General features: G+C 46.9%; 1 protein-coding gene across 2 annotated transcripts in view; it reads left to right on the top strand.

Annotated features, from left to right (window-relative positions):
• The first annotated feature begins 500 nt into the window (after window positions 1-500).
• LOC130379692 (spectrin beta chain, non-erythrocytic 1-like) overlaps window positions 501-13,826 on the top strand; it is a 33,336-nt gene continuing 20,010 nt past the window's right edge. Inside the window, exons 1-7 of one of the 2 annotated variants that reach the window (XM_056586683.1) lie at window positions 501-607; window positions 6,487-6,695; window positions 10,143-10,294; window positions 10,973-11,146; window positions 12,500-12,591; window positions 12,843-12,923; window positions 13,152-13,267. In XM_056586683.1, the coding sequence (XP_056442658.1) occupies window positions 6,545-6,695; window positions 10,143-10,294; window positions 10,973-11,146; window positions 12,500-12,591; window positions 12,843-12,923; window positions 13,152-13,267 (766 nt within the window). In that variant the 5' untranslated portion in view covers window positions 501-607; window positions 6,487-6,544. Of the gene's footprint in view, window positions 608-6,486; window positions 6,696-8,166; window positions 8,638-10,142; window positions 10,295-10,972; window positions 11,147-12,499; window positions 12,592-12,842; window positions 12,924-13,151; window positions 13,268-13,826 lie in introns of those variants that run through there. The other variant, XM_056586684.1, reaches the window with a different exon arrangement.

Here is a 13,826-nt window from a genome sequence, read left to right as displayed (position 1 = left end):
TAACTCATATATTACATATATTCCATTTATTATATATATTTATATATTCTACATATTCCATATCTATGAATATATTTATATATTCTCTTGATTCTATATTTTCAATATATGACATTTATCATATACGCATATATATTCTACATATTCCATATTTTATATATATTAATATACTATTCCATATATTATATATATGAAAGAAATATATCTCATCATATATATGTATAAATTCTATATATTCGATATGTTATATTTTTATATATATTTATGTGTTATATGTAATGTATTTTTTTTATACATTATATATATATTATATATATTATATGTATGTATATAATCTGTATATATGTAGGGCTATTATACAGCGTTTTTCTGGTGTTTTCACCGAGGTCTCCTCCTCTTTCTCCATCCTGCCTCGCCAAGCCCCGCCCCTCCGGTGCAGCAGCCGTCGGAAGGGAGGAGGAGGGCGGGGCAGGAGGGGGAGGAGGTGCTCTGGAGGGGGAGCCAGCCAGTGCGGATTGTTGCTTGTCTCTCCTCTCGTCTGCCCCTCGGTCGTCGTCAGTTGCTGAATATCACGGCGGTGAAGTTTGGAGCTCTCATTATTTTTGTGGTGAGTCTGCATCCCTATTCTTCTTCTTGTAATGGGATGCATTCTGTCGGAGGGGGGTCGTGGCTCCGGTGTCGCAGGGCGGGACTGTAAGATGAACAGATGAGCTGGATAGGAGACTGAAATGTTGAAATCTGGGAGATGCTCCGCTAGTTTCTCGACCTTGATGATGAACCATCTGTGGCTTAGAATGACGACCCGCCGCATAAGCATGTGTGTGTAGTTAATGTGCGTGTTGTTTATGTGCGTGTTGTGATGGGTTTGTGTGTAGGAGGGGATTCCCGTCCGAGTGCATGTTGCTTTTGTGTCCTTCGTTGCTCCCCCCCAACCCCCCCACCCCTCGGAGGACAGACCAGCCGCCATGGACGCGAGGCGTGGTCGACCTCCATGTTAGGTTTCACACCAGGGCGCTGATCATCAGGAACACTAACGCATGTAAACACGTATAAAGGAACACCCGCATACGGGTATATGTATACACATATAAAGGCCCGCTAGATATTATCATGTTGGCTCGCTAGCTTCTTCCCGATCACAAGGACTCCCTGAGGTCCGCAGATTGAAATGTCGACATCAGGTCGCCCAGAGTTCTGGAATCGCCACAAAGATGTCATGTTGTTAAACCGAGCATCCTCCATCACTTCGTTACGTAACCACGGGCGGTGATTTAGGCTCGCGCATCTTGAGCATCCGGTAAAAATGTTGCGCAAACAGACTCAGGCCTCGTACGGCCCGATCCGGTTCGGCTCGGCTCGGCCTTGCCTGGTTCCGCTTGGTCCAACCCTCTTTCAACATGTCCGCAACATGGACGGAACTTCACCGGGAAGATTCCGAGTTATGGGCGACTCCCTCAAAATCATTATCGTCTTCACTAGTTGTTTACTAGGAGGCCTAAAGCTCTTAAGTTCTAGAGAAATTGATATATTTATATATAGAAAGACATAGATATATCTCGATCTAAAGACATAGATCTATCTATCTATCTATCTATCTATCTATCTATCTATCTATCTATCTATCTATCTATCTATCTATCTATCTATCTATCTATTTCTCTATCTCTATTCTAATATCTCTATTATCTCTATGTGGTGGGTGTGGGTGGGTGTGTTTACTCCACCCAGACTGCAGTGACCAGCTGTATGAGGTCATGGTCTTTCCAGTGGTTTCTAAGTATTGAGGGTCTTCACACGTAATAAAGGAAAATAGATAATATCATAGCAATACATGTTGGAGGGCCTATCAAATAAATACAGTTCGGGTATGTGTGCTGGAATGTGTATGTATGCAGGCCTGCTTTGAAACAGCTGCATATGAACCCAAAATAAATGGAATGGGGGAGACACATGCTGTGTGTGTGTGTGTGTGTGTGTGTGTGTGTGTGTGTGTGTGTGTGTGTGTGTGTGTGTGTGTGTGTGTGTGTGTGTGTGTGTGTGTGTGTGTGTGTGTGTGAGAGCTTCTTGTTTACGCAGCTGTTGGCATCTTCAGATACGGACGGCTACGCTAGGATGAACTAGGCTATGTGCTGGTCTGTAAGGCTATGCTAGTCTGCTTCGCTAGGCTAGCTTCCTAGGGTATGCCAGTCTGCTAGGATGTGCTTGGGAGACTCGCCATTTAGCTTCAAACTAAAGACTCATGTGTTGTACGACCAGTGGCTGGAGGAGCTGGTCCTACTGGGTTCATGGTTCTGGAGGAGCTGGTCTTACTGGATTAATGGTTCTGGAGGAGCTGGTCTTACTGGGTTAATGGTTCTGGAGGAGCTGGTCCTATTGGGTTTATGGTTCTGACATTGGTGACTCGGCTAGAAGATCTAAATCTCTTCTAGTGCGTCCTGAAGGGTCTGGGATGGGGGCCTATTGGACCTTACATTGAGGAGAGGAGGAGAACAGAGAGGAGAGAAAGAGAACCGAGAGGAGAGGTGAGGGGAGAGGAGGATGAGGACAGTGAGCAGGGGAGGACAACAGATGAGAGGAGAGGAGGACAACAGATGAGAGGAGAGGAGGACAACAGATGAGAGGAGAGGAGGACAACAGATGAGAGGAGAGAAGGAGAACAGTGAGGAGAGAAGGAGAACAGTGAGGAGAGGAAGAGAACAGATGAGAGGAGAGGAGGACAACAGATGAGAGGAGAGAAGGAGAACAGTGAGGAGAGGAAGAGAACAGATGAGAGGAGAGAAGGAGAACAGGGAGGAGAGGAAGAGAACCGAGAGGAGAGGGGGAGCTCGGCTGTAGCTGAATGGTGGCGTGAAGTGGACTTCAGAGGGAGGGGCTAAACACAGGAAACACACGGCCCTCTGGGAATGGGCGAGAGATCTCTCTCTCCAAATGGATTTTTTTGTTTATATTTTATTCATTACCGAGTAGTATCTCATAACAACCACGGTCTTCTCCTCGGAGCTGCCCAGTACACCGGCATTCTTCTACTGGTTCTACTGGGAGCTGCTGTCAGTGGCTTCCACACATTGATGGAGGCTGGAGTCTTTACTGACAAACTAGTGTTTCTAAAAATTGATAAGGGAGACAGACCCCAACCCACACTCCCACCCACGTCACGCAACACTCGCTCACCCTCCAGGAATGTGTCTATCTGCCTCCCAGATTAGAGCAGCCCGTAGCTCCGCCCGCAGCCGCTCTGTCTCACCATGTGGGCGGGGTTTAAAGCTGCGCTCCCTCTGAGTTCACCCCAGCTCACATCCACCCACTGCATTGTGGACATGAATGTTCACCGCCACCCCGTTACGTAGCGAGGTCTACACCTCATGAAGGGACATCTCCGCCTCATGTTGTAGCGACGTCTCCACCTTGTGACGTGGCAACGTCTCCACCTCTACCATAGGGACGTCTGCATCTCATGAAGTAGCGAGGTCTCTCCACCTCCATGATGAGGGGACGTCCGCACCCCATTACGTAGGGACGTCTCCACCCCATGACGTAGGGACGTCCCCAGTTCATTACATCTGGAAGAGGAAGACATGGCTGCTATGGTAACTTTAGTCCAGTGTGGTGGAGTCTCTCTACATTCGACCCATTAACAGTTTGCTTGGATTGCCTCTTTTGTGGCCTTTTTAATCGTTCAAATCAGTTGGAAATGTGGATCACCAAGGCAACGTGTCGGAGTGGGGGTTCTGCAAGCACATCATTGACTTTTAATAGCAAACACAAACTGGGACAGTGCTAGTTTGGTAAAAAGGGCTCTGAAAGGTTTCCAATCAACACTGTTGATTGTAGGAATCCCTTCTGAGAGGAAACAAGGCGTAACTCTGCCCCGTTCTGTTGTTGGTTTTCAGGCCAGGTTCTGTGCCCTCTTCCCTCCCTGTTCTGCTCTAACACAGTAGGACTGCTGGACCAGAGGTTCTGCTGTAACTCAGTAGAACTGCTGGACCAGAGGTTCTGCTCTAACACAGTAGGACTGCTGGACCAGAGGTTCTGCTGTAACACAGTAGGACTGCTGGACCAGAGGTTCTGCTGTAACTCAGTAGGACTGCTGGACCAGAGGTTCTGCTGTAACTCAGTAGGACTGCTGGACCAGAGGTTCTGCTGTAACACAGTAGGACTGCTGGACCAGAGGTTCTGCTGTAACTCAGTAGGACTGCTGGACCAGAGGTTCTGCTGTAACTCAGTAGGACTGCTGGACCAGAGGTTCTGCTGTAACTCAGTAGGACTGCTGGACCAGAGGTTCTGCTGTAACTCAGTAGGACTGCTGGACCAGAGGTTCTGCTGTAACTCAGTAGGACTGTTGGATCAGAGGTTCTGCTGTAACTCAGTAGGACTGCTGGGTCACAGATTAAAGTCTTCCTCATGGAAAAGTGTCATAAGTGTGTCCCAGTGTTTGAGGCTATATCGAGTATAGATCTAGAGTAGATGAGTAGTTTGGGTTGAACTAACTAGCTGCTAGTCTGCAGCGCTAGCTCTTTGGTGAGCTAGTGGAAGAGGAGTTATTGGTTGTTCCGGAAGGTCCTTTGCCCTCTCGGGGGATAGGAGGAGAGCCAGCAGAACACACTGATACTCTGTGTGGTTTTCAGGTCATATGGAGGTCTCAAGCTAGTAGTGTAGCTTAGCATAGCATAGCATAGCGATGCAAGGCCTGTTTAGAGTTGAGATGTGTGTGTGATCGTGTGTGTGTGTGTGTGTGTGTGTGTGTGTGTGTGTGTGTGTGTGTGTGTGTGTGTGTGTGTGTGTGTGTGTGTGTGTGTGTGTGTGTGTGTGTGTGTGTGTGTGTGTGTGTGTGTGTGTGTGTGTGAGTTAACAGAGGAGGGCTTGTTCTTCAGCGCTCCTCCTTTCTCCTCATGTAGAGACATATGGCTAACAAGCTGCTCTCAGCTTCCGCTAACACTTAGTCTCTCCTTTTATTCTCCTCTCCTCTCCTCCATTTCCTCCTCTCTCCTCCCCCCTCCTCCTCTCCTCCTTCCCCATATCTTCTCTTCCATCTCCATCTCCTCCTCCGTCTCCTCCCCCCCCCCCCCCCCTCCTCTCTCGCCGCTCCTCTCCCTCTTCTACTCCTCTCCTCCTCTTCCTCCTCTCTCCTCCCCTCCTCTCCTCCTTCTCCTCCTCACTACACAATGAGTTTATGCTGCGTTCACAAATAGAATACTCCATCAGCCGGGTCAGCTGACCAGCAGCCAATAGGAGTGCAGCCTGACTCCATTAACCCAGCGGCCAGTAGCAGAGCTCTCAGTCTCATTATGACAGGTCGTCAATGCGTTACTTCTACTCCTCTTCCGGTAACTCCTGCAGGAGCGATCAATGCTCAATGCGGCCTCAAAGCGGTGATGAAAGGCTCTGATACGATCAAATTAGATCTGAAAAGAACTTATTGATTGGAGATCACAGTAGAATGTACCGGACATCGATACGGGAAGGCCATTACAGAGAGATCGCTTTGGGAAGGAGAATATCCTAAAAAAAGATGGAAGGGAAAAATGTTAAATATAAACATTCCCACGAAGCATTAAAAACACACTCTAAATTACACACGCACACAAACAACATGAGCAGTGAGCACACCATTAGAGAACACGCACTTCCTGTAACTAATGGATCTGATGCCCAAGAGATGCACTCAGTTATGCACAAGGATGGGTTGTGCTCTATAGGCCGGGAGTGGTCTTGTTGTTATGTTATGTACATTACGTTATATGGTATAACGATGATGCGATCTCTTGGCAGGGTGTGGTTGTGTTGTTTTTGCGATGTAGGTTATGTTATATGATATTATAGGATGTGTTATGTCTGCAAGGCGTTGTCGTGTCGTTATGTCATATGTTACGTTATTCGTGTGACCTGCTATGTACATTGTGTTTATATTAAATATTAATAATGGGATGTGTTATGTCTGCATGGCGTGGTCTTGTTGTTATGTCATATGTTGTGTTATTCGTGTGACCTGTTATGTACATTGTGTTTAGGGATCGACCGATGCAGATTTTTTAGGGCCGATACAATACCGATATTTTTTCATCAGCCTTAGCCGATACGCCGATACCGATTTTCTTGAGCCGTTTCTTTATTATTATTTTTTTTTAAAGGAACATTTATTGAACTTCAATATCAAAAACAATATTTAACAAATATTAAAAACAGGTGAGGTAGAACAAGTAAAAAAAAAAAAAAAAAAAACGTGGCGGAAAAAATATCGGCGAAAATCAGCCGCGTATCGGCCGATACCGATACATATCGGCCGATCCCTAATTGTGTTTATATTTAATATTAAGCCTTCTGTGTTTAGGGCGCGGTCGTGTTGTTATCCGATTGTGATGTATGTCATGTAATGCGATATAATAATATGTATTAAGTGTGCATGGTCTTGTTGTTGTTATGTTATACGTGTCTCCTGTTATGCACATTGTGTTGTATTAAATGATGGGATGTGTTGTGTGTGTGCAGGGCGCGGTCGGAGCAGCGGATGCAGAGGTAGTAGCTGTGAGGTCAGAGTTCAGAGGTCATGATGACTACGGTGGCCGGGGAGCTGGAGCACATGGAGCTGCAGTACAGCAGCGACACAACAACCGTCAACAACCGCTGGGACGACGAGTGGGACAACGAGAACAGCTCGGCACGCCTCTTCGAGCGCTCCCGCATCAAGGCCCTGGCAGGTAGGCTGCTACAGTACTAGTACTAGTACTAATACTAGTACTACAGTACTAGAACACTCCCGCATCAAGGCCCTGGCAGGTAGGCTGCTAGTACTAATACCACAGTACTAGTAGTAAGACTACTACTAATACTACAGTACTTATATTATTATTCTGGACTCTAGTTCTGGAGTACAGAATGCTCTAGTACGCTCTAAAGTAGTAATACCACACCTTGCTCGCATCCCCTCCACCCACAGACTAGAGGTAGTCTGCGTCCGGAACCAAACCATGGTTTGGGTCCGAAGGTTTGGGTTAAGGACGTAGATTACGTTGTTTTCCACCCCTCATCTCCAGCACTACCTCCCAGGCACTTCCCTCAGCCAAGGGGTTAGGGTTAGGGTTAGAAGCCCAGGACCTCATCACACTCACACACTCTGTAGTCCAGCGTCTGGAGACGGAGCCAGGGGAACTGTCCCACACAGCAATCCCAATCTGAAGCCACCTCAAACAACAGGTCTTCTCCGTTTTCCGGCCAGTCCGCGAGTACATCGTCACAGCTCACTTTACATCTTGAGACTCAAGCGCGTTCTTAATTCGGCCTCTTTAAGTCCCGGCACACTCAATACTGAGTGCAGACAGCCAAGTGTAACCACCAACCCGAAAGCATTGACCAAAGGAGACGAGATTCAAAGTAAACAGACTCAATCCCACAAGCGTTGTGAATTTGTGAGGGATTGGAACCATTCACTCCATCAAACCCGTAGTGATCATCTGTGACCAAAACCTGAGTCAGATCCCTCCTTACAAAAACACAGACGTCGATATTGACAGTTATCCCGGTGCCAACGGTTTCCACATCGCATGTGTTTTAAATACAACCCCCCTCAACCGCGACACCCAGCTTGTGCTGCTCTCTCTGGGCCCCCTCTCTGGCTCCCCCTGGGGGTGAAACTAACAAATCAAAACCTTCCGTGGCTCCACTCCCTCAGAGCCCAGCTGCTGCATCTCCTCTCCTTTCAACCTGGAATGTAGCTAAAGATTAACAAAACTTTTTTTTTTATAAAAAAAAAAGAGAGGGAGGGAGAGAGAGGGTAGGATGTTTGTGGGTGTGTTCAGGAAGTGTCTGGGATGTGTTGTGGACGATCAACAATAGTGGGAAACGCCTCCCCCCCCCTCCCCCGCTGCAAGCTGACATCACCAGCCAGTGGTCAAATTACAACCTACCCCCACCCTGGGTGAGAGACACGGAGAGCGAGGGAGAGAATTCTTTCATTTTTTATTGCACTTTTTTTCTGAGGGAACTGTTAAGATCTGCCTTATTGGCTTGGTTTGTGTGTTTAGTGTGTTGTGTGTGTGTTTAGTGTGTGTGTGTGTGTGTGTGTGTGTGCGCGATGCCATTTCCCTCCATTCTCTGAGCAGAGGGAGGGGTCAGAGTCTGTGTGTGAGAGCGAGTGAGCAGGGGTCAGTGTGTAAGAGAGAGAGGGGGGGGTGTGGCTACACGGCTTCGTCTTCCTCACAGCCACACGGGAAACTCCTGGAGCCACCAAGCTGCTCCAAAGTTTCCTATAAACTTCCTGTAAAGTTATTCTAATGTTTCCTATAAAGTTGCTCTACGGTTTCCTATAAAGTTGCTTTACGGTTTCCTGTGAAGTTGAGCTGCCTGCCTTGAGGACTTCAGCAGAGAGCTGGTCTGAGGATCTACTGGACTGGACCGGACAAGGCTGCATGCTTAATGGTGGTTGGACTGTTCTGGACTAGGGTGCTTGGAGTACTGTTCTGAACTAGGGTGTTTGGAGTACCTTTCTGAACTAGGGTGTTTGGAATACTAGGGTGCTAGGGTGCTGGGGGCTTGGAGGCATGGATCTAGACTGGGGGGCTACAGACTCCCCCTACCCAGGGGGTCCCGACCAGGCAACGCTCAACTATAACCTGCTGGAGGGACGCTTCAAACAGCTACAAGGTAAGACAGGCTGACAGTAAAATGGCCAGGGAGACGCAGAGAGACAGACAGAAAGGAGGACAGACAGAGAGACAAGAGGACAGGCAGATGTAGGTGGAGACAAAAAAAACGATTTAACCCTTAGCTCAGTCTACAGCATCTTGTGCAAATATCTGACAGTCCTTATATTGACCCCACGACTCAAAGGTCATGGGTGGGGCTGATATCAAGGGCCAGATAGCTCCTGGATTCAAACCCCGATGTCTGCCGGGCGCCCTCCTAGTGCAAAATGTCCTAACATCCAAAATCACAGATAGCTTTAACTTGTGGAACAGGGAAGGCTATGATGGAGCAGGGAACGTCATGATGGAACAGGGAACGTTGTGATAAAACAGGAAACTACATGATGGAACAGGAAACGACATGATGGAACAGGGAACGTTACGATAAAACAGGAAACGTTATGATGGAACAGGGAACGTTATGATGGAACAGGGAACGTTATGATAGAACAGGAAACGTTATGATGGAACAGGGAACGTTATGACGGAACAGGGAACTTTATGATGGAACAGGGAACGTTATGATGGAACAGGGAACGTCACGAAGGAATAGGGAACGTCGTGATGGAACAGGAAACATTATGAAGGAAGAGGGAATGTTGTGATGGAACAGGGAACGTCGTGATGGAACAGGAAACGTTATGAAGAAACTGGGAACATTATGATGGAACAGGAAACAATATGATTTGCCCAGAGAACGGGTTGGATACAGACAGACAGACATTGATATCCCAATGAGTCTTAGAGAGGGGAGAAACGGGACCACTCCCTAACTGTGGTCCTCTCAGGTTCTGAGTGTTGGACTCTGATGTGCACTTTCAATTTTAGAACAAGCTGGGGTCGGCTTGATTCTCTGTGCGTGTGCGTGCGTGCGTGCGTGCGTGTGTGTGTCAGAGGAGGATGAACACTTGGGCCACACCTCACCAAGATACAGGACGTGCTCAGCGTTCCATTCTAGCACAGGATGTTGCTTTAACAGAACAGGAAGTAGCAGACGACCATTGAACCTACAGATTGTCTTGACCCCCCCAGACACATCTCAACAACCTGCTGATTGGATGACAAGAAAATAAAGATTGAATCATAGTGGAGATAGGATTAGGATTTGTGACTTCACAAGTAGACATCAATCATCAATCATCAATTGATCTGAGCCATTTTAATAATCTCCTACATCATCTAAACCCTCCTGTAACCATTGTAACACATTTCTACACGATCCACACCTTCCTGTAATCATGGTAACGATATCCTACGCGATCATTACCCTTCTGTAACCAGGTGTTGAGGCAGACCCCCTGGAAAACATTGCTCAGATGTGCAATTAACACACTTACTGTGTGTGTGTGTGTGTGTGTGTGTGTGTGTGTGTGTGTGTGTGTGTGTGTGTGTGTGTGTGTGTGTGTGTGTGTGTGTGTGTGTGTGTGTGTGTGTGTGTGTGTGTGTGTGTGTGTGTGTGTGTAGATGAGCGGGAGGCGGTCCAGAAGAAGACCTTCCTTAAGTGGGTGAACTCTCACCTGTCGAGGGTCTCATGCCGCATCAGTGACCTCTACCTGGACCTCCGCGATGGACGCTCCCTCATCAAACTCCTGGAGGTTCTGTCCGGGGAGAGGCTGGTGAGTCACAAACACGCACGCACGCACAGAGATACAGACAGACAACACCAGCATCATAACAGGGTGTGCTGAGATAAGAGGGGCCTATAAAACCCCATAGAAGCAAACCTGATCAGACCTTATTGGAGCAAATCCCCTCCTCCATGCTTCTATGACTCGCGTAGTACGAGGAGTGCTGCTTCAACCCCCGCGAACCACGATGCTACCCTCCCATAGCTGGTCAGCCCCATGCAGTCACTTTATATCCCACCTGCTGGCTTACAACGGCAATACAGACTGGAGACACAGACAGTCACCACATCCCCAGACTGACAGACTTTTCTACATAGTTTTAATTGCCTACAGACAATAATAACATGTCCCCCCCCCCCCCCGGCCCCAGGCCACTAAGGGCATCATTAACTAAGGACAATAATCTAATGTCTCCCCCTGAACCCACTAAGGGGGCTCATATCCTCCAGACAGTAATAACATGTCGTGCCCCCCCCAGCCAACGCCCACTAAGGGCACACTAAGGGTCACTATACAAACAGACAAACATGTCTCCCCCCCCCCCCCCTGCCCACTAAGGGCCTCATTAACTACAGACAATAATAACATTTCGTGCCCCCCCAGCCCAAGCCCACTAAGGGCCTCATAACCTACAGACATAATAACATGTCGCCCCCACCCCCTCAGCCCAAGCCCACTAAGGGGCGCATGCGGATCCACTGCCTGGAGAACGTGGACAAGGCTCTGCAGTTCCTGAAGGAGCAGCGGGTCCATCTGGAGAACATGGGCTCCCACGACATCGTCGACGGCAACCACCGCCTCACGCTGGGCCTCATCTGGACCATCATCCTCCGCTTCCAGGTAACACACACCTGTCCAGGTAACAAACCTGTCCAGGTAACACGCACCTGTCCAGGTAACACACACCTGTCCAGGTAACACACACCTGTCCAGGTAACACAAACCTGTCCAGGTAACACGCACCTGTCCAGGCACCACACACCTGTCCAGGTTACACACACCTGTAAGTTAAACACACCTCTCCAGGCAGCACACCTCTCCAGGTAACACACAACTCTCAAGGTAACAGAAACACACCTCTCCAGGTAACACACACCTCTCAAGGTAACGGACACACACCTCTTCAGGTAACACACCTGCCCAGGTAACACAAAATGGCTTGAGCTAAAGTTGGTCCTTCATCACAGACACAGCCTCAAAGCTTATCCATATCAGATTATATGCAAACACAACTATCTTCTTATATTTTACATTTAATGCATTTAGCAGACGCTTCTATCCAAAGGGAATTACAATAATTACATTTGTCGAGCCAACTGTAGACGCGCCTTCTCTAACACATACACTTATACACTTCAGATAACTTTACAAATGTTCACCATTACACATACAGTTAATTATTTGCTGTCGACACATCAGATAATCTAATTGTTTTAAACAAGAGCTCAACCCTTCAGTTCAAGGTCTGCTCCTCTCCGGAACGTCTACGTACACTCAGCTCGTCGTATCGGCCGTGGAGCGCCAGATAGTTGTCATGGCAATACAGCCCACTAGCCACAGTGTCTCTGCTATGTTTTGACCTTTGAGTCGAGATATATGCCCCCGCCTGGCACACCAGAGGCTCAACGCTAACTAGTGGCTAAAAGCAAACTAGCTGCTTAACACTCTACTCTACGCTCTACATCCACAGTATGCTAAACTACATGCTAGGCTCTGATAAAACACAACAGACAGCTACATGCTAACTAGCCTGTAGTCGTTTCCAGGGACTACATACACGGCATGGTCAAACCCAAACTGGGATTTGGTCTCACCCATCTAGTGATTAAACACTTACTAGCTGTTAAATGCTCATCAAGGCTCCAAATTCACCTGTCCAGTCTCTCAATTTATATTAGATTAGATTCTACAATTGTATTACTGCAAAGTACATGAACGCCAACATATCTATAGCTCTCATCATTAGCATATCTCTGCATCTAGCAGTTTCTCTTTATCTATTTCAATCAGTTTCTCTTTATCTATTTCAATCAGTTTATCTTTATCTATCTCTCTATCCGTTTATCTCACTAGTGCTTTGTCTACAGTATATAGTCCACCAACCACTTTGTTGTTTTTCGCTCCCTGTCTGTCTGTCTGTCTGTCTGTCTCTCTCTCTCTCTGTCTGTCTCTACCTATCTGTCTGTCTCACAGATCCAAGACATCCGCGTGGAGACAGAAGACAACAAGGAGAAGAGATCCGCTAAGGACGCTCTGCTGCTCTGGTGCCAGATGAAGACTGCTGGGTACTTAAAAATACTACTACCAATAATACTGCTGGAAGTAATCGTAATACATACTACAAATACTGCTACTAATTATACTGCTAGAAGTAATCATACTATATACTATAAATAGTACTTCTAATGCTACTGTTGTAAATATACTACATACTATAAAAACTACTACTGACAATACTGCTATAAATACGACTACTGGTACTACCACTAGAATAAATATACTACAAACTAATCAAATTATTATAATTTTTTTTCAGATATCCAAACGTCAACATCCACAACTTCTCCACCAGCTGGCGTGACGGCATGGCCTTCAACGCCCTCATTCATAAACACAGGTAACAATCTCGCTATCAGGGGCAGGAGGACCAGAGTTCCACAGGCTAGTTAACATATAGTTAGCAGCACACAGCTAACAAGCTTGTGACGAGGGTTACAGGCTAGTTAGCAGACAAGTGACATGCTAGTTAGCACATAGCTAACGCGGTAGTTGGCACACAGCTGATACGAAGACACAGGTTAATGATGAATATCTTAACGTTATGTATGTGTGTGTGTGTGTGCAGACCGGACCTGATAGACTTTGACAGACTGAAGAAGTCCAACGCCCACCACAACCTGCAGAACGCCTTCAACCTGGCGGAGCAGCACCTGGGCATCACCAAGCTGCTGGACGCAGAGGGTGAGTGACGGCCCCGGGGCCCTGAGGTACTGGGTACTGGAGTAGTACTACAATACTGTACAAGGACCAGTACTACAATACACACCGATAGTAGTGTTATGGATACTGTAGTAGTACTACCATACACACCAGGGCTTTGACTCCGAACTTCGTTATTCGAATATAATTCGAATATCAAAAAATAAATCAAAATTCTAACGAATATTAGGCAGCCCTTAATATTCAAACCTGTTATGGGCAGGCCAAGAGGGAGAGACGTCGGAGAACCCGACGCAGTCTATTCATAATATTGTAATAACCACGGAAGAGGCAGTGAATGAAGTATTGATTAGACAGCGATTTATTAGAAACCTAATAAACCGTTGGAACACGCAAGACCGGTAACCATAGCAAGTCTTACTGAAGGCATTTAATGGTCAAAATATTATTAATAAATAATTGAATATATTCGAATATTAATATTAATAAACAAACAAACTTCGAATACGATTTTTGGGCAAAAGTCAAAGCCCTAATACACACTGGTAGTAGTGTTATGGATACTGGAGTAGTACTAGTA

This window comes from Gadus chalcogrammus, chromosome 3, assembly GCF_026213295.1.
Source record: "Gadus chalcogrammus isolate NIFS_2021 chromosome 3, NIFS_Gcha_1.0, whole genome shotgun sequence".
NCBI lineage: Eukaryota > Metazoa > Chordata > Actinopteri > Gadiformes > Gadidae > Gadus > Gadus chalcogrammus.
This window is presented reverse-complemented; position numbering and strand designations above follow the sequence as displayed.